Source organism: Diadema antillarum, unplaced genomic scaffold (genome assembly GCF_040938485.1).
Source record: "Diadema antillarum isolate AM-2024a unplaced genomic scaffold, OU_Dant_1.0 seq00000471_RagTag, whole genome shotgun sequence".
Taxonomy (NCBI): domain Eukaryota; kingdom Metazoa; phylum Echinodermata; class Echinoidea; order Diadematoida; family Diadematidae; genus Diadema; species Diadema antillarum.
Genome location: NW_027271439.1, coordinates 793,923 through 814,564, shown reverse-complemented (window position 1 = coordinate 814,564; position 20,642 = coordinate 793,923). Strand labels below are relative to the sequence as shown.

The 20,642-nt window shown below is 39.4% G+C and overlaps 2 protein-coding genes across 2 annotated transcripts; one reads left to right on the top strand and one right to left on the bottom strand.

Moving 5' to 3' along the window:
* Positions 1 to 209: 209 nt before the first annotated feature.
* LOC139733316 (mitochondrial ribosome-associated GTPase 1-like) lies at positions 210 to 13,534 on the bottom strand. Its single transcript, XM_071644153.1, has 11 exons — positions 13,438 to 13,534; positions 12,487 to 12,597; positions 11,728 to 11,792; positions 11,144 to 11,248; positions 10,319 to 10,408; positions 9,444 to 9,591; positions 6,111 to 6,172; positions 4,032 to 4,128; positions 2,318 to 2,399; positions 1,081 to 1,187; positions 210 to 311 (listed from the first exon to the last, which is right to left on the bottom strand). Exons 2-11 carry the CDS (start codon positions 12,569 to 12,571, stop codon positions 217 to 219), a joined length of 936 nt encoding a protein of 311 aa, XP_071500254.1. The 5' UTR covers positions 12,572 to 12,597; positions 13,438 to 13,534; the 3' UTR covers positions 210 to 216.
* Positions 13,535 to 15,042: 1,508 nt separating this feature from the next.
* Positions 15,043 to 19,389, top strand: LOC139733331 (deoxyhypusine hydroxylase-like). Its single transcript, XM_071644168.1, has 4 exons — positions 15,043 to 15,342; positions 17,589 to 17,665; positions 18,245 to 18,497; positions 19,043 to 19,389. Exons 1-4 carry the CDS (start codon positions 15,066 to 15,068, stop codon positions 19,387 to 19,389), a joined length of 954 nt encoding a protein of 317 aa, XP_071500269.1. The 5' UTR covers positions 15,043 to 15,065.
* Positions 19,390 to 20,642: the final 1,253 nt, after the last annotated feature.

Sequence of the window (20,642 nt, the reverse complement as noted above, 5' to 3'; positions counted from 1 at the left end):
GTTAAGTTTTAGAGCCCTTTGTCCATCCACTTTACTGTCCTGCATGTTCCTCTCTCTTCTCTATTTGACAGTTCAATTCATGCCACGTAAAGCCGGAAAATGTCTCCTCTTAGTAGCAAGAAAAGCAAAGGCCACTTGTTTTAAATGTTTCCAGAGACATCTCAAAGTGTGTTGAGTCACTGAGAGACTATAGTTCATGTTTTCTGATCCCACGTTTCAATCCAGCGATATTCTCCCAAGCGCACCATTCCTGAAATCACGCACAAAGATGGCTGCTGCTGCCTCAAGGTTCAGAACCTCTGTCCTTGATCCTGTACGAAAAAAAAAAGGATAAAATTGGGTGCTTTTCAGTTGTAAAGAACTTAGTTATTATCTATCAAATCACAATCCCCTCAGCAACTATCTAATGCACTTTATGATTTTACCAGAAAGAGGCACTCGATATGCACATACACAATGAGTCTGATGAAGAATATTATTACTAAAATTGCAATTCCTCTTTCTCTGGATCATCATATTTCATTTTTTTAACTCATTGAAGACTAGTCCCAAGTATACTTGAGCCTGTGTCTATGGGAAATACATGTTTTAGCAAAATCAGCTGGTCCTCAATGGGTTAATTTTTTTAATTTCTGTATCATTAAGTCTCCTGTGAAAGCAATATATTTTGCATTGTATGTTAGGATGCTGTGTGTGAAGTTCTGCGTGTTAAAGAGCATTTGTCATGAGGTATTGTATGCATATAATGCAAAGGCTGCAGAACATTTTTTAGGGTGGGGGCTGAAAAACAGGAAGAATCTAAGGATGAAACCTTTGGAAATAAATTGGTGTTGTGATTCCCCCCGTCCTTCTTTTTTTGATGAGCCAAAAAAAGGATGAGCCCCCCCATTTTGTTGCCCCTGTAATGGCAGGCTTATCACACATACTGATATCCATAACCTTTTTAGCATTACCCTAGACCATACAGTATCATATATTTTTAGGATAAAACAATACAAGGTTAAAGGTTAAAGAAAGGAAAACTGAGAAACTTGTGCACAGATACATTCACTTGCACTCCCAACTTACAGTAATACATACCCTCATATGTCCGCAGCTTCCTTGTCTTTCCAAACTTTATTGCCACATCTCTGAGCACACTATCGATGCTATCACAAGGCTCTGAAAGGCTGTAAACATCTACATAGCTGGAGAGGGAGAGAGGGACACATGATAGCAGTGAACTCCAGGGCACTCTACTATCACTACTGAGCTTTTTCTGCATGGATTCATCAACTGTGATATAGATATTCCCATCATCTATTCCTCCCCTCTGGAAAAAAAATGACCACATTTTCATATTTCATTCAAGATATCCACATTATACTTTACAGTTTGTGACACTGTCCACTTGTAGAACCATTTTGGTGTGAATCTTACTCACGAGGTCTTTATATAGATACTGTCAGTAATACATTCTCATATTTGGATATGATTTTGCAAAGGAAAACACCACTGTGCTAAATATTATATCAAATATTTCACATTTTGTTATTTTCAAAATACATTTGAAGTGACACATACATCAGTTTCTATTGAAATAACAACTTCAGAAAACATCAATCAGTTTTCTTGACAAGAACAGCAAAATTGAATGATATCACATACATGCTTGCACATTAAACCCGTTGAGGATGGTTTGATTTCGCTACAACACTCATTTCCCAAAGACACCTGCCCCCGAGTATACTCGTCTTCAACGGGTTAAAAAGAAATTAAGTATGACATTTCTTTATTAATTACTGTATATGCTATAATAATTAATTAATGAGTTGAATTTTCTGCACATCGGGACTTTCTGATAATTTTGCTAGGGTTAAATTCATGATCATGGAGTACAGTAATGAATAGAGAAATGTAGGGATACAGAGTACAGGTTGCATTTATGCAGGATCAGAGTTAATATTTTTGTGTGTTGTTAAATTTAAGAGCAGGGGTCGCATTTAACTTTTTTTTTTACTAGCCAGGCGGACTACTTAGAATCAATTTTGACACTGAAGCAATATTTTGGCTAGCCAGACGGACTAGTTACTTCAGAATTTTATGATTTTTAGCTAGTCCGACGTGATTTTGGGTGGCCAATGGCCAGCGGACCATTGCCAATTTCGATCCCTGAAGAGTAGCATGCGACTAAAAAATTTGGCAAGATAAAAACCCCACAAAATAAATGGCGTATACAGCATCATGCAATGATTTTGGTTTGCTTGTTTTCATAATGTTTACCTAACGATATAAGGAATTAACGGGAAAAAAAATCTCTGAAAATTCAGAAACTTACTCAAACTTTTGCATGCTGTTTAATGTGAAGAGGATGTAGTCAGCAATCATGTCCATACCAACCATATGGTCCTGTAACGTTCCTGCATGAAGAAGTAATGATCAATATTGGTTTGTAACTCCCGAACCCCCATACTAGTAATCTAAATCATTGTTGACCAAGTCATTTGAGTCTGCAACAACAGACTAGCCTACTTTGCAGGCACAAACTCTTGTTTGTTGAATAGGAGTCCGTGCCAAGACTAATTAATACATGCACCACTGGGGTAGCATGTGCTGCAGCAATGCTCAGCCGAGGATATCAAATGTTTTAGGATTAGGGTTAGAGTTAGGGTAACATTGTTCTCACTGTCCTAGGGTAATAAACTGAGTAAAATCTAACCCTAATCCTAAAACATATTTCATATCTTCGGCTGAGCATCGCTCCAACATAATGCTTCCCACCGCTGGCACTGCAGCCTCTCTCTCGTTGGGAGAGGCTACAGTACAGGGCCTATATGGGACAGTGCCAGTGCATAATAGTATTGGCATAGACTCCTTTATGACCAACAAGGGTTTGTGCCTGCAAACTAGACTGGCCCTAACTTTATCTGCCTCAAGTCAACAGGCTGCATAGTCTGCATGTTGGCTGCATCAAACAGAAGTGTGGTGACTAGAGCATAATGTACTGACATTTTTGTGAAAGCAAGAGTTTGATATGAAGCACTATACCTGCTAGATATCACAGATATTATAAAGTACTGCAGAAAATGACAAAAATCACATACCCATTAAAAAATTGTTTTACTTTGCATTTATCTGGAGACAAAGCACCAATGCAAAAATCGTACAGGGATGGAAGATGATGTCTGTTGATTGAGAAAACAAACTACATGTGAGCTTTCATCTATAATAATGATCATTTTATGACAGATGCTTATCTGATTCCTCAGTTGAATGACTGGGTTTTGCCACTGACTTCATCCAAGAATCCACCATGTAATCTTGTCTTTCATGACTTCCTGTTAGCAGACCATTATATGTTGTAGACCCAGAGTCAACTACCCTGTTCATTGCCTCATTACTACAGTAGTAACCAAGTGCCAAATCTAGCTTGGTGCTGGATAATAATACACAACTTAAAATGATCATGGCACTCTATTTAAAGTAAAGTGGCAGATTCTCCTTTGAGAATATGACAATACTTATTTTTTACCAATCTTATCATTTTTTTAAACTATATTTGTTTTTTAAAGTAATTTTTTAATGATTATAACGTGTAGTATGTGCAACATAACAAGCCTATTCTGGCTTTCTACCCGCATACCATTTTCCGATCAACCAAACACACAATGTTCACATGAGTTTCTGTTCTTTATGTACCTGTGATATCTGTTTTCCCGATGTGGTTTTTTATTCTTTTGTCTTTATCATAATCTCGCCTTGTTTTGTTGTCATTTCCATTGTTTTTAAACTCACTTTTTGTACAATTTGCTCATATTCACATGTATTTTTGTATATCATATATTGAATCGGAAATAAAGATTGAATTGAATACCAGCTGCATTCATAGAATTGCAGCATGATCTGTGCACTCCCTAATTGAAACAGTAAGAACATTCTTGCTACGTTTGTCCCATTTCACCCTCATTTCAATGCAAGTATAGAAGTTAATCTTGCCAAATTTCCAACACGGCTAAAAATACATTATATCAGAAACTTGTTCAAATTCTCACCCATCATTGCTAGTTTCATGCCAACCTCCACATTGGGTATGTAAGGTGTAGTTATACCAGGTGTATCTAGGAGCCACACTCTGGGTTGTTCGCTCACCTGCATTTGTGGTCAAGAAAAGCAGCGAACATATTATTGTAAGGATAGAAGAATGTATTTTATATGGAAAATTCACTCCCAGAGAACACTTAAAAGAAATCAACGACACAAATTTACAATTATCATGAACATTATTTTGTAAAACCATCCCCACTTACAACTCACAATGAAAACCACAGAAAAACATACGTCCTTATGCTTCTGCAGATCACTTCTTTAACATCGTATCTGTCAAGTACCTCAAGTGTGTGTGTGATACACTGTTACTCCACTGTAAGAACAAAATATGAGGTTCTGTGTCAATATGCAGATACAGTGCACTCCTGTTACAACTAACACAGTTATTAAATAACAAAGCCCTACTTAGACATAGTAAATATTCAAGAACCCAAATTATTGTTTATACCTGTATATGTACATACTTTGTTTGGTTATAATGAAATTTCAATAAAACTAGAAATATCACTTAAGGTGATTAATACCCCCGCCCCGTGACGACAGTCTTACCCAAGGAATGAGCTTTCCTTGATCTTCTGCCATTTAAATGCCGTTACCATGGCAACGCAGCTTCCGACACGTCCGAAAAGTATGTCTTGCACATCTTCCCACCAAGACTATTGTGTGTGCCACATTTCATAAGCTTTTGTCAAAAACTGAGGAAGTAGTTCAATCCACAAGATCTTTCCTTGATCTTCCACCATTAATATGCCGTTACCATGGCAACGCAGCTTCCGACATGTCCAAAAAATATGTCTTGCACATCTTCCCACCAAGACCAATGTGTGTGCCACATTTCATGAGCTTCAGTCGAATACAGAGGAAGTAGTTCAAACTGCAAGATCTTTCCTTGATCTTCTGCCATTTATATGCCGTTACCATGGCAACGCAGCTTCCGACACGTCCGAAAAATATGTCTTCCAAATCTTCCCACCAAGATCAAGGTGTGTGCCACATTTCATAAGCTTTGGTCAAAAAACTGAGGAAGTAGTTAAATCCGCAAGATCTTTCCTTGATCTTCTGCCATTAATATGCCGTTACCATGGCAACGTACTTTCGGGTACTGTCGAAAAATGCGTCTTGCACATCTACAACCAAAGGCACACATCTGTACCAAGTTTCATGGAAATTGGGCAAAAACTGAGGAAGTAGTTTGCAACACAAAATTTTCCATCATTTTGGCTCATAATATGTGAGCTGTTACCATGGCAACATACTTTTTGTCACTGTCAAGAAATGTGTCATGCTGACCTATATCCTAAGACAAACATTCAATATGGATTCCATGAGAATTGGAAGAACACTGATGAAGCAGTTTTGCCATGAAGCATTTTGCCCTATATTTTACCAATAACATGCCGTTACCATGGCAACGCACTTTTTGCCACTGCGGAAATATGTGTCTTGCACATTAACATATTCAGATGAACATCTGTACCTAATTTCATAAAAATTGATCAAAAACTGTGGGAGGAGTTCGCGACGCAAGATTTGTACCCATTTTTGCCCATAATATGCCGTTACCATGGCAACGTACTTTTGGGTACTGTCAAAAAATACGTCTTGCACATCTACAACCCAAGGCACACATCTGTGCCAAGTTTTATGGGAATCGGTTGAAAACAGAGGAAGTAGTTCGCGACGCAAGATTTGCAACGGACTGACCGCCCGACCGCCCGACCGCCCGACCGACCGCCCGACCGCCCGACCGACCGCCCGACCGTCCGACCGACCGCCCGACCGTCCGCTGATTCCTATATACCCCCTTCAAACTTCGTTTGGCGGGGTATAATAAAACAAAAAGATGTCGGTCCCGAGGACTGACTGATAATGGGAATCATCTGTATTGCAAACAAATATGCGAATTGATTTAAATGAAAATGCATCATCACTTCATCTATGTAGCAAACTCCTAACAAGTGTAAGGGTAATTGATTATCATCCACTCTCAAACATTCCTTCCTAAGAGGTATCTTTCAACTCACCAGAATTCTGTTCATAAGAGCCCTGGTTACTCCTGGCAATCGGCCAACTTTAGCTCCTTTTCCTTTTGGGGAAAAAAACAAAACAAAACATATTATGTACATTTTTTTTTTGATGTTGTTACATTTCAAAGGAAACCCCAAGAAAAATTTGTGAGGACTGGAATTATTGAATCAAGGAATTATTGAATCAAAATGCATGGATAGAGAAAGCATGAGGTGCAGGCGTGCCGGAAGCAGTTTTGGATTGGGGGGGCAAATATTGGAGGGGGCTCACGAAAGACCATACGTATGTTACACAATATACACATACACACACACACACACACACACACACACTTCTATATATATATATATATATATATATATATATATATATCTATATATATATATATATATATATTTGTACAGTGGCGTACCGTGGGTCGACACATTGGGGGGGGGGCACCTTGTGGAAAAGTGATTTTGAGGGTGTGTATGCTTGTGCGTGTGTGCGTGCGATGTCAGTCTGCAAACTTAATGGGACTACAATACATTACGGAATGTGATACATTCAACAACGCAGTCATTGAGCAACATTGTAAGTTTTCCTTACATGGATTATGGAATGACGGTGTGAAACGACAAATTACTGTCAGCAACATCAGGAGGATTGCATAACGATAAAATGCGAGCGAGCGGAGCGAGCGAGCTTGAAAATTTTGACATTTTACAGTCCCCAAACTGCCGTTTGTAGCTTAATCTTTCGCTTTGGAAATTGAGGGGGGCGCACCGGGCGCAACTGCAGGCAATTACTGGCAGCAACATTACGAGAATGGCATAACGATTCAATGCGAGCGAGCGAAGCGAGCGAGCTTGAAAATTTTGACATTCTACAGTCCCCAAACTGCCGTTTGTAGATATGTTTTTCGCTTTGGAAATTAAGGGGGAGACGCACCGGGCTCAACTGCTGGCAATTGCTGGCAGCAACATTACGAGAATGGCATAACGATTCAATGCGAGCGAGCGAAGCGAGCGAGCTTGAAAATTTTGACATTCTACAGTCCCAAAACTGCCGTTTGTAGATATGTTTTTCGCTTTGGAAATTAAGGGGGAGACGCACCGGGCTCAACTGCTGGCAATTACTGGCAGCAACATTAGGAGAATGGCATAACGATTAAATGCGAGCAAGCGAAGCGAGCGAGCCTAAAAATTTTGACATTCTACAGTCCAAAAACTGCCGTTTGTAGCTATATCTTTCGTTTTGGAAATTAAGGGGGAGGCGCACCGGGCTCAACTGCTGGCAATTACTGGCAGCAATGTTAGGAGAATGGCATACCGATTAAATGCGAGCGAGCAAAGTGAGCGAGCTTGAAAATGTTGACATTTTACAGTCCCCAAACTGCCATTTGTAGCTATATATATATTTTTTTTTTGCTTTGGAAATTAAGGGGGAGGGGGGCAGCCCAGGCGCAACTGCTGGCAATTACTGGCAGTAACATTCTCTTTTACAATGGCATAGCGATTAAATGCGAGCAAGCTTGAAAATTTTGACATTTTACAGTCCAAAAACTGCCGTTTGTAGCTATATTTTTTTTGCTTTGGAAATTAAGAGGGGGGGGGGGGCGGTGCGGGCGGGGGTTAAAACTATTTTCCGGGAGCGCTACCTACGTCAGGTGTCACGTTAGTAACAACTAGTGGTGGAAGTGGGACGTATGGAAATTTTTTTTTCTCAAGGGGGGGGGGGGCACACGTATAAAAATTACAAAACAAAGAAGAATTTTAAAAAACTTGCTTCAAAAGGAGGGTTGGCATGGGCCAGTTGTGCCCGCCTCTAAATCCGCCAGTGCTTAAAGCTAACATTTTGATATTTACACGATTTTCCATAGCCAAAGGCCTCTAAAAACTGCAATGATTACCGTTGAATGCGGTTGAGATAATCTGCTCACACGCAACGAAAAATGAATGTCTAAACATTTATGAGTTAGAATTGCTAGTGTTAGCTAATAAATTTCCCTATTTGTATTTTATTTACATATTATATATATTTATTTTATTTTATTTATTTCTATTTATTTATTTATTTTTTAATTTTTTTTTTTTTTTTTGGGGGGGGCTTTTTTTTTTGGGGGGGGGGGGGGGGCAAAAATGCGTTTTTGCCCCCCCCACTTTTTGGATTGGGGGGAGCGGCCACCCCCCCTGCCCCCCCCCCCCCCCCCCCCCCCCCCCCACTTCCGGCGCCTATGATGAGGTATACCAGACAAATAATGCCAATGGTGAGAAAATCTAAGTCAAGGTTATGATCAATCATAATGTCCAATGGGCACTCAAAATTCTTCTTGTTGCTTTATTGTGATATGGCTCAAGTAATGCTTTCTACTTTGAAAAATATATACATGCACACTATGTGATTTTTTTTTGTAACCAAAATCTCTATGATTTGAATGAATGTTTTGACTCATTTGATCTCAAAGGTTGTCCAGAAAATATTATTGTCTGAGTCAAGTCAGGGAATAAAACACTACATGAGAGGTAAATATAGTAAAGAGTGAAATGTGATCATAGTCATGACATGGAGGTGGTTGTTTCATAATACCCTTCAGACAGAAATGCAAGAACTGCAATGATTGCCAAATAGTAATTTTCTCAGTATTCATAAAATTTGTCTCATCTACAGAGTTTTATTTCAATCCTTTAAATCAAAATCATTTTCTTTATTCATCTTGCCCTAAGATATAATATTTCTCTAAAACTCTACATCAGCTTAATGGAAAACAGTAGGTAAATCAGGGAACAATTTTCAAGCATTCAAGAAACATTATTATATTGTCATAATTTTCCTGGTATCGCATTGCAATTTAGTATGTATTTTTTATATGACTGCTATACAAATTTGTGTGTGTGTGTGCAGCAGGTTTCTTTACATAATACTGTACAGAACTTTGTTAAAAGTATTGTCCATTAATCAAAACTGCTAATCAACTGAGAAGTAAAATCATTCCTTGTAAATGCATCTTGAAGCCTACAAGGATGTTTGACCTTAAGAATTTGATGCATGAATATGCTTCAATATACTTTTTTTTTTTTCAACATCTGTCTTCAAAATGACTTCAAGTATTGTCCTGTCTTTATGCATGCATGATCTGTACAAATAGCAACTAAATGAATAAAGACAGTACATGAATAAACAAATACATAAATAGTAAATCTATACAAATTAGGTAGACAGATTTATAAGCAATAAGAAAATTATTTAACAAATAAAGAAATTAATAGGTGCACACATACATAAATATTTATACCCTTCTGATCAAAAAAGGGAAAAAATCTTCATGACTGACTGGCAGTTGTTCTGACCTTTCTTGATGTACATCCTCCGGAGGGCGTTGATGAGGGATGACTTGCCTACATTAGGGATACCAACAATCATGATGGAGAATTCCAGGTCCTCGTTGCGATTAAACCTCTCACTGCCCTCAATGATACTCAAGACAGATGGAATCACCTAGAGGGGTGCAAGAAAGATTTTGATCAGCTTCAGGTTTTCCGCTTTTGTTTCTGCTCTGCTGAAAACATAGAAAAATGTCTAAAGGCTAAATTATGAGTTATTTCCTGTGTATTTCCTTTTGATTTTCTAACACAAACAAATTAACAGATGCTGCATGGATGATCAGAAGTGAAGAAATTTAAGTTGCATGGACAAGCATGAAAGAAAGATGTGATATTAATAGAAGGAAATGTGTAAAGTGTGTATTAACTGATAAACCCTCTGTTTATGTTATAACTTTTTAGCTTGGTGAGGACTTCTCTAATTCTGGGTTATCATGCAGAAAACTTCAGCCCTGTCATACAAGATGCACTGTGGGATTCCTGTGTACCATTGTCGCTTCTGGTTGTCTTGCATGTGTCTCAGTTCCCATGGCATGCAAGTCAATGCAATTTCATTTCCTTTTCTTTTGTTGCTGCTTTTTTTCTTTGCTTAGAATTCACCTTAAAAAAAGTTTAACACTTCAAAATTTGACTAATTTGTGGTCACTAGAGTCATGGTTCACTACTGCAAGGCTGGTCACATGATGGAAAGTGAAGAAATCTTCCACAGAAAATACCCCTGGATAAAGCATAGCGCAGCCAAAATCTGGGCAAGTTTGTCCCCTAAGCTATCCCATAATGCATCTAAAATACTGCTCTGCACAGAGCAACTATAGGTATTGGCGATGCCAAGAATCACAAACCTTCTTTGCACTTGGACTGTTTTGCTGTAAGCAGTTTGTGAACATCACATTTCTGATGTCTTCCTTTTCCTGCAGCTGCTGCCGTATGTCCTGGGAGAATATTAGGCATATCATTCAAAACAGTATTGATTGAATTCAACCTCACGCATTGGTTTCCATTCACATCGGGGATATAATTTACAGTGACAGAATGTCTATAGTTTGCAATTTTCTTCAAGAGTCAACAGACTGTCTTCCAAACATTCCTAAAATCATGGTATAAAATCACAAGCTTCCTTTTTTTTCACCTATTTATTTCACCTAATTCCCATAACTAGGTACAAAGGCATGTTTGCTAATGGAATAGTCTTGAAGTAGCAGAAAGTACAATTTGGGTATTAAAAACCATCTTCGGCAGTGAAATATGAAGTTATTTCTTGCATTTCAGCTTCCAAAAATTTCGTTGGAAAGCTCAGGACATCAGCCAGTGACATTTGGATAGATGGCATGGGTGAGACTTCATAAACTTTGATATCAGAGGTCAATATTGTAACAATTCACCTATGAGAATGATTTTACCCGTGTAAACTAAAACTGAACAAGGAAAAAGAGGTAAACAGTTCCTTTATAATTATACAGAGGTTGACTCTAAAGCATCAAGGACAGACTGATTTTGCTACAACACGTATTTCCCATATACACCTGCCTGAGTATACTCTGGACTCGTCCTAAACGGGTTAATAGACAGACAATCAAACAACTAGTACTTGTAGGATGCACACTTTAGAGTGTGACATCGGTGGTTGTTATTTCAATATTTTGTTGTTGACATGGGAGAACACTCACATTGCTTTTGCCCATTTCTGCTAAATCTTTCTTATTGAGGATCAAGAGGTGTGGCTTCACTCCAAAGCTGTCTCTAAATGCTGGGTTCCTTCCTGCAAATGGTAGCTATGGGAACAAAATCATGTGATCACTTTTGTACATGGTCTGTATTAACTAAACAACAAACATGCACACATGGACTCTAAGTAGTTTATCATTATTGTAAACAAAATTTCAGTGCAAATATATAATAAAGTATTTTCATTGTTGCCATGGTAATCAATGCAATTATTTCAACTCTCAGTCATTGCCAAAGTTTTCATGCTAGGCTGAGTTGCATGGCATTACACTGCAGTGGTATCTCTATACACTTGTACACTTGAAAACAAAATTCAGAACTAGAATACATATCAATTCAGGTACAATCTAAACCAACTAAAATAACACTTTACTAAATGGTTCATGAACAAGAATAGTTTTACTGAGTACTCAAAAAGCATTCCTATTCTGATTTGGCATTCATAAAAGTAAAACACCTCCAGGCTCTTGAAAAATGAGGATACTTACAAGGTGAGAAGTCATGTTTTTTTTTTTCACTGTCTTACCCGGGCATCATGGACCTCAATAACACAGTCCACTTTCCTCATCGTAGCCTGCATCTTTTTCAAACCTGAAGACACAAGAGACATTTGCCCATAGTTACTGAATCATCAACTAAATGACAAATCACAAACTCTAAGGATCTGATGGATGAATATGTGTAAATATAGAGCCTACTATTTCTTTTTCTTCAGCATTTGTCTTCTAAATAACTTCATCAAGTATCATACTGTCTTTACGCATGCACATGTACAAGTAGTAACTAAATGAATAAAGACAGTCGATGAACAAAAATACAGAAATAGCAAAACTATAATGGGTAGGAAGATTTATCTGTATAAGCAATCTAAACATTAATAATACGTACGGAAATAAATGGGTACATATACATTCATACACAAATTTGTATCCCAATTGAAAAAAAAGGAAAAATCTTTATCGCTGGCAATTACATACTTTGCTGATGCTGAATTGTTTAATATTTGCCCCCCCCCCCAAAAAAAAAAAATACATACATACATATGATAACGATATTAATGATACGATGAAACAAACTATAAACAAAGAGTAATAGTGATGATATCATAAATTAATGGAAGGGTGATAGCAATGTCAACTACGAAAAGGTGATTGATATACGGCTTACATTGCGATGTTTAGAATAGCAATAAAATGAGGTTAGATAGGAATTATAGCTAAAATATCTTAAATCAATAATAGGAATGGTTGTGAGATTTAAAGGGTGAGACCTCATAGAAACTTACTTCTTGCCATATGAGATGGGAACCAGTGGGTGAGCTCTTTGTGTCCAAAGGTGAAGGCATCTCTGAAGACTTGCTTGGTTGTCATGGTAACTCAAGTGTCTCTGAATAGTTCTATAAAAAACACAACAAAACAAAACAAAAACAAATAGTTACCGTATCCACTTTACTATTACTAAAGCTAGCATTGCATATCAATACTTCCTCAGGGGTCTAGGGCAATTACCCCCTGGGCAATTACCCTGCACCCTTCCCCTGGCCCTAATCCTAATCCTAATCCTGAACCTAACCATAACCCTAACCCAAACTCCTAACCCTAAACCTAACCCTAACCCTAATCTTTACTCTAGTCTCTAACCTTACCATCAACCAGTATTTGGCCGGGGGGTAATTGCCCTCTGGGGGTAATTGCCCGGATACGCTTCCTCAGAATCTGATACCTGTGTACATAACACTAACAGGACATACAGAAATAATAATACTTGCTTTAAAAAAAAAAATTAAAAAAAAAAAAAAATCTCATCAATGTTACTTCTCCTATGTCATGAGACAATCACTACTACTAGAATCTAGGTGACAATGATTGATTGTCCTAAAATACAATCAAAAAGTGATGACTTTCACTCACTGACAATGAAAGTAAAATGTTCTCAACAAACCGTCCATCAGTCACCTGTTACTGTGCAGTGTGTGCCTGTTGGTAAAGCGTGCGGCACTGACATGACGGTCATTTCTCAATTAATGACCCTTTTGAACGTTAGTTAATCAATTGCACTACAGTAATCACAAGCGGAGATACTGTAGTCAGCGCGTCAGCGATTTGGACTCGCACTGCAGCCACGGCACGGGCCAGCGGGCCGGGCACAACGCGACGCCTACGGTCCGGGCGGGCTAGCTACTAACATGCTAACGGTGTTAATTGACGCGGCGAGGGACTTCGATCTGGCTACCTACCAGTGCGAATGATGTCTTCGCCGTAGATTGCCAAACTTTGTTGAGAGACAAACGAAAAGTGCCCGTCATAAGTTGGAGGGTAGCTAATGTGCAAAATATGTGTTCTGTGACCAAAATATCACGGCATGCTGATGGACACGTTGAATTTCTAAGCTGTAGCAACACTGCTGGTTCTTCATGGGGTGATCTCTTATCAGTGCACGGTTTTGAAACAACGCGTAAGTTAGTGATGAAATGTTCATCTAGGGGGGGGGGGCTGCGGCGGCTGCACTTTGTTGGAGCGGTGGCGTTGAACACTTACTTTGAAATTACAAAACTATCAACATCTAGAACCCTTACTTTTGTGCGATATACAATGTATTTATCAGGGTCCGCGAAACAATAGAGGATGGAAGGGGACTGCCACTTCTTTACCATTTTTATTTTGAAAACAAAAAATCAGGGAAAACTGGGGGAAATCCCAAAAGGAAATCACAAAACTCACTTTTCCGTTTGTATTAACAGAATAACGGGGGTGGGCTAGGTCCTACCATGGACCCTTGACTCCCAGCGATCCCCTCCGGCACGCAGCCCCCCTCCCAAAAACAAAAACAAAAACAAAAACAAAACACAAAACAAAACAAAACAAAACAAAAAAAAGAAAAAAAAGAAAAAAAAATGAACCGCAGCTCCTGTTTATGTCTCCTTAACAGAAAACCCATAATTTTGATTAATTCTATCAAAAATCGATACTGCACTTTCTTTTTCCTTAAGAAATTGCAAATACATTTGTTTTGATCTTAAATTGCTAATCAATTGTTTTCCCTCCTATAATAAAATTAATTTCCAAAATATCTTTTTCTTTCATATTTCTCCTCCAACCCATCGGTATATTTTCATAAATACATCTAAACAAAAAATATCTTTAACTCCTAAACCTAAATCTCTAAAATATCTATCACATTTCAGTTCACCATTATTTCCCCTGGGTTTCTTTTTTTTTTTGGGGGGGGGATCTTAAACATCATCGATTGAGGCAGAATCGATCACTCTTTGAGGAAGGCTATTCCAAACGGACACCAATTGACTGCTTAAAAAACAGTAATGATAATGACAATATAACAAACATGAGGAAACATTTCGATTTAGACCCTTTGGAATTTGGTAATAAAGCAATAATTAGTTAGGTAGGCCTAACGAAAAATACTGTAATCGTGAAATGATTAACCAGGGAGGTGCACCTCGCTGGATTAACTGACTGTGGTTCATGGTTTTTCATGTTTTCTCACTACATACGTACCAACTACCAGTATAGACATCACTGACAGGGAATTTATAAAGAAAACGATAAGTGTAATTTCTTAATCTGTATGGGGAAAATGGGGTGGGGTGCTGTGGATCCCTGCTTCAGGGATCGAGGTGCACGTGAGTCACCTCCCAGTACATGCTCAGTGAATATATATTTTTTCACTATCTTAGGCGGCTAGGGTCTTGAAGCAGGATGACATAATCTGAATCATTCATTCCCCGACGACGGCCACATGCACAGCCTCCTTGGAGGATCACGGAAACTTGCTGTGAACTGACCCACCGTCGCGTAGTTTGGAGTTTTCACCACAGATTTACTCCGTATTCTTGATTCCACCATCATGGGTAATGACGAGGACCATATCAGGAAGATAGGAGCAGTCCTGAATGATGAAAATCAGCAGCTATCGGAAAGATTTCGTGCTCTGTTCACGCTGAAAAATCTCGGAGGAACAGCTGCTGTTGAGTGCATAGGGCAGTCGTTTTCGGACTCGTCTGCCCTGCTCAAACACGAAAGTGCATATTGTTTAGGACAAATGCAAAATAAAGAGGCCATTCCAATCCTTACTAGTGTGCTACGAGATGTGGGACAGGAGACTATCGTCAGACATGAAGCTGGTAAGACTTAAAAACAATTCAGTTCGATAGGTGATGGTGTACTTTGTAGTGCTTGTGGCAGTGGTAGTTGCGATCTGCGCGATTGTGTAGTCCCAGACGCTTCGTTTTGTGTTAGGAGTTTTCCAAATGGGAAGATATAGACCCTTGCTGGCCCTCGACCCTCATCTCACTCATATCAGTCCGGGAAACCCGCTCATGAGGACCGCCCCCGCGTACGAGGATGGTCCCTCCTCATGAGGACCTCCCCCCGCCTCATGAGGCCCCCCGGGGAACGCCTCATGAGGCCCCCCATTCACTTCTTATTCATCTCACATCTGACGTATAAATCAGTTCGGGAAACCCACTAACAAGGGGGGCCCCTCCTTATAAGTAACCCGTCCCCCTTATAAGTAACCCCGTCCCCCTTATAAGTAACCCCCGGGGCACCCCTTATAAGGAGTCTCCACGCTTTTTTGCAATGCAACGCGAAAATGAAAGGACTGCGGCAATTCGCTTGATTATGTCCATAAAGCTTCACAAGTTTCCTAGTTACTCACGAAATTTGAGCAAAATCGGTTTGAGGCATCGTATCTAAAATCATGGATTTAAATGCGATGTCAAACGACCCATGCGAATGCTGAAATGCGAGCGATTACTGGCGTGAGTGTCGCCAGGCGCGGCGGGGCGGCAATGCTTGAGTGCAGACGTGGCGACTGAGTATATGTACGGATATGTCGGATCAGGCATCCAGCACATACCAGACTGGTATGTGCTGGATGCGTGATGTGATGCGACGTACGTCGCGTCGCGGGATGATTCCAGAGAAAGCGCCCAAACGGTAAGCGGGCGGCGGAATCGTGGGCGGAATTGACGAAGAAAGTGAACTCGTCATACCTACAAAGTGATTATTTTGCTTACAAACTGGAGTATGTCATCTACCCACCTACTCTATCAGTGTGGAATAGTAATTTGGAATATATGGACAAGATCAGGTTAGTACTGATTTAATTTTTCTCGTTACGAATTTGTGTAAAAAGATGTCAGACTTCAGCTTCACGAGGCTGATTCGTGCGCGGAGAGGTGAGAGCCGCAGAAAAAAGCATCGAAAATATTTAGTCGGATCAGGCCGCTAGGTGCGGCAGTCTTGCATTGTGCGAACGCGCTGGCGCCCATGTTTTGATGGGCGCTCTGCATCGGTTGATTAAAACTCGATTTTTGAAAAAAAAAACAGACAGGATTTTTTCTTCTTTTCATCATGGATAGTGGACATGTGTGTGTAACAAAAAATCACCGTGCAAAGTTGCGACAATTTATACGTCAGATGTGAGATGAATAAGAAGTGAATGGGGGGCCTCATGAGGCGTTCCCCGGGGGGCCTCATGAGGCGGGGGGAGGTCCTCATGAGGAGGGACCATCCTCGTACGCGGGGGCGGTCCTCATGAGCGGGTTTCCCGGACTGATATAGCTCATAGGCGTTCTGTCACTTCTACATCACATACATAATCACGATGATGTAGCCGGACGCGATCTGCACCCCACCACGTCGCTGTCCAGTCAACCCATGATTATGAATGTGCCTCGCCTGCGCAGTGAAGCGAAGGGAAGGCGGTTATCTCAACTGTCGAGCTGTCATTCTAGCAGCAAATGTTTCAATGTTTCAACTTTCAGTGATGATGTTGCCTGTCAGACTACCATTTGTCACTTGTGTGTGCACGTGCAGATGCAGTGATCGAGTTAGGAGTGGTTGTATGTGAAAAGCATTTAGATGTACATGTTTAAAATTGGAGTAGATGGTGTATGATCCCTAGACAGAGTAGAAAAAAAAATATGTGCATGGAGAGAGAGGCGGGGGTGGTAACGGGGATGGGGTGAACCACTTCACATGTGTTTATTAAAGTCAACTGATCGATCAACCACTTTGACAGGTTCTTAACAAATCTGTGTACTTTTTACTAGCTGATAACTATCATAAAAATTTCAAACCAATCTTAATGGAGATATTTAACATGACAGCATGATCATGTTCAGAATTTTCATCAGTTTTTAACATTTTAATGAATAATTTTTCAGAAATGCCTTTCACTGAGATGAAAATTTGTTTTTTACAAACGTAATGGTAATTTGCAGTGCTTTCACACTTAATGTTTCTGCTGTTGTACATATTTGTGGCATTGCAAGTGTTCACGAACAGGCAGATGAGTTCATGCAATCAGTTCATGCTTGACACTAAACATCATGTATACTTTGTACTTTCTCATTCCAAACAGGAGAAGCATTAGGAGCAATCGGATCCCCAGACTGTTTAGAAGTGTTGAAAGAATATGAGGCTGACTCAATACAGGAGGTAAAATTGTGCATTATCAATTGACTTTGGTTGGTATGACTGGTTCTGAATTCTGGTTTGCCTTTATCCACTGTTAAAATTGCTTTTCAAAGGTGGTCTGTGTGTCCCACAAGCTTTTTAATGCGCCACTTTATTCAACCAGTTGTCACATAAGAATTTAACAGTACAAATTTGGCTAGATCTTGCTGTATAATAATCATTTTCCTCCTCATAAATGTCCATGCAGCATAAAGTTTGATTATATCTTGCAAGAACTCCTTTTTCTACTGTACATGTACAATGTGCATTTACTTTTGTCCTCATTCATCATTTACAAACATGGAATCATGTCAATATGCATTTTCATATCCAGAGTCATGGAAGCAAGACAGACATACAACTGTATATTCCAATGGCAGATACAATTGTATGTTGATGTGCACCATGTATTAGTAGATGGTTGGAGGCCGTCATAGTTTTACAATAAGGAAAACACATTCTCCTTCAGCTTTTAATGAAAAGGACACAGTCTGCAGTGCCTGTATTACTTGTCAATAACTATTCACTCAGTAATTGTTTTCTTTTTTGTATATAATACAGATTGCTGAAACATGCCAATTAGCAATCCAGCGGATACAGTGGCTAAGGAGTGAAGACCGAACGCTAGAGGAGTCCAAGCTGAGGGCAAACCCATTCAGTTCAGTGGACCCCGCCCCGCCCGCAGTGGAGACGGGTGTGGAGGAGCTGAGAAAGACTTTGGTAGATCCAAGCAGGAGTCTGTTTGAGAGGTACAGGGCAATGTTTGCCCTCAGGAATCGCAATGATGAGGAGTCAGTGATCGCCCTAGCTGATGGTGAGTTTTCAGCATCTTTCTGTGTTGTTCTTCATGTGGCAGTGCATATGAATGTCCCAGGCCATGTATCTCCCCTGTGTTTATTATTATAGTCAAAATATCAGATAATAATTCAGTAGACAAGGTTGAAAGCTGTAATCAAAGTCACTTTGCACCTTTATTCACCAGATTAGCCAAATTAGATTTTGATGGTTTCAGGCAGTTCTTTTCAATAAGAATTAGTTTGTCAAACTACCAAATGTTGATAAAGAGCCAGATGATACATTGATACATGCACTTCAAGTGCTGCACAGAGCATAATTACTACATGTAGATAGGGGTATCTTGACAGAAATACTGATGTTTTACTTGTAAGAATAACAGATCTGAGAATAAAGACTCAAATAAAAAAAAAAAAGGTAACACCGGATTTTATAAAATGTGGAAACATATTCGGCATGTTATATTGTTGCATTAACAAGTGTAATACAGTTGTCTTGAAAAGGATGAGTACAGTGTCAGAATTGTTTTAACCACTGACTCCACAACCTCTGCCATCCCCTTAGGTTTGAAGTGCACCGACAGTGCCCTCTTCCGTCATGAGATTGCCTACGTCCTGGGTCAGATGCAGCACGAGGCCAGCATCCCTCACCTACAGGCACAGCTCGCCATGGCAACGGAGGACCCCATGGTGAGGCATGAATGTGCAGAGGCTTTGGGTTCAGTGGCTGGACCAAGGTCCTCTGACATGTTGCAGGGCTACCTGGAGGACAAGGAACGTGTTGTGAGGGAGAGCTGCATCATTGCCTTGGACATGTGTGAGCATGAGAACAGTGAAGAATTCCAGTATGCCAACACCCTCAAGAAGCTAGAGGCAGAAACAAAGACTGCACCAAAACAAATTGAGTTATAGCAAGACAGTTGTTCAACATCGCAGGACAATTGATACCTATAAAATCAAACACATACTCATCAAATAGATAATTGGCATAAATTATAAATTGATGCAAAGTGAAATTGAAACATACAATTCAAATCTCAATCATTGTTTGAAAGTCCTTTTAAACCTTCCCATCTGAAGGAAATGGGTGAGTATTGAAAGTGTCATATCATTCTCCTGAAATGTTTAACTGAGAGCCTAAGTATATCACCATGATTGCGTGAACCTGGATAGATTGATAGTCATATGTTTTAGACACAAACAAGTGTTATAATCTTTTGATGATTTTATAACCATAGCAAGAAAAAAGAGGGAAGTAAACTATGAGGTACTGTGTGATACTCAAGAGTTGCTCTTTCCTGTTTGGAAAGTGAAATATTCCCTCGTGCTAAATACTTTTTAAGCATTTAACTACATGATGTATTTCATAATTGAAACATGATAGACAATTTTGCATTGGTTCAGAGGTAACTGAAAACCCCGGTGACAAAAAACAAAAACAACAACAACAAAAAACAGTGTTCAAGGAGCAAAGTTGGCAATTTTGACCTTGAAGACTATAATATGAATGTCAAATACGTATTCCATTTATATTGCAGGAAGCAGCACTATGTTGTCTTGTTAGTTTATGAATGCCAGTCTTGCATATTTGCAAAATGAAACCTTTACAAAGTGTATGACACATACAGTTTACTTTTACTTTTCACTTTTAATACCATGAGGAAATATTTCATCAGGACTTCACCAAACCTCAATGATTTCAGTAATTTGCCTTCTAGTTATCCGGTTAAAGATGAGTCCCGAGTATACTCCTACTCAGGCAGGTGTCTATGGGAGATGCGTGTTGTAGCAAAATCAGCCTGTCCGCCATGGGTTAATAGTGCACGTTCTATCATTTGTCTATTGTCAATCCGTCTCCATCTGAGATCCTGATCATTTATGTACAGTATATCCCTTGCATGTTAGACCCAGGTGAAACAAACTAATCATTATCAAGAGAGATGGTAACATAATCATTCGTGCTTCTCAGTTTTAATACTCATTTAAGAGCTCCTTGTTGAACCTGATTTTGTGTTACATTTATGGAGTTACAGTGGACTCCCGTTATAACGAAATCGTCGGGTCCGGCAGTTTCCTTTCATTATAACTGAACAATTAACAATAAAAATATTTAGAGTGGATAATGTTTCAAACTGAATTTTTACTTTGTTGTAACCGGAATTTCG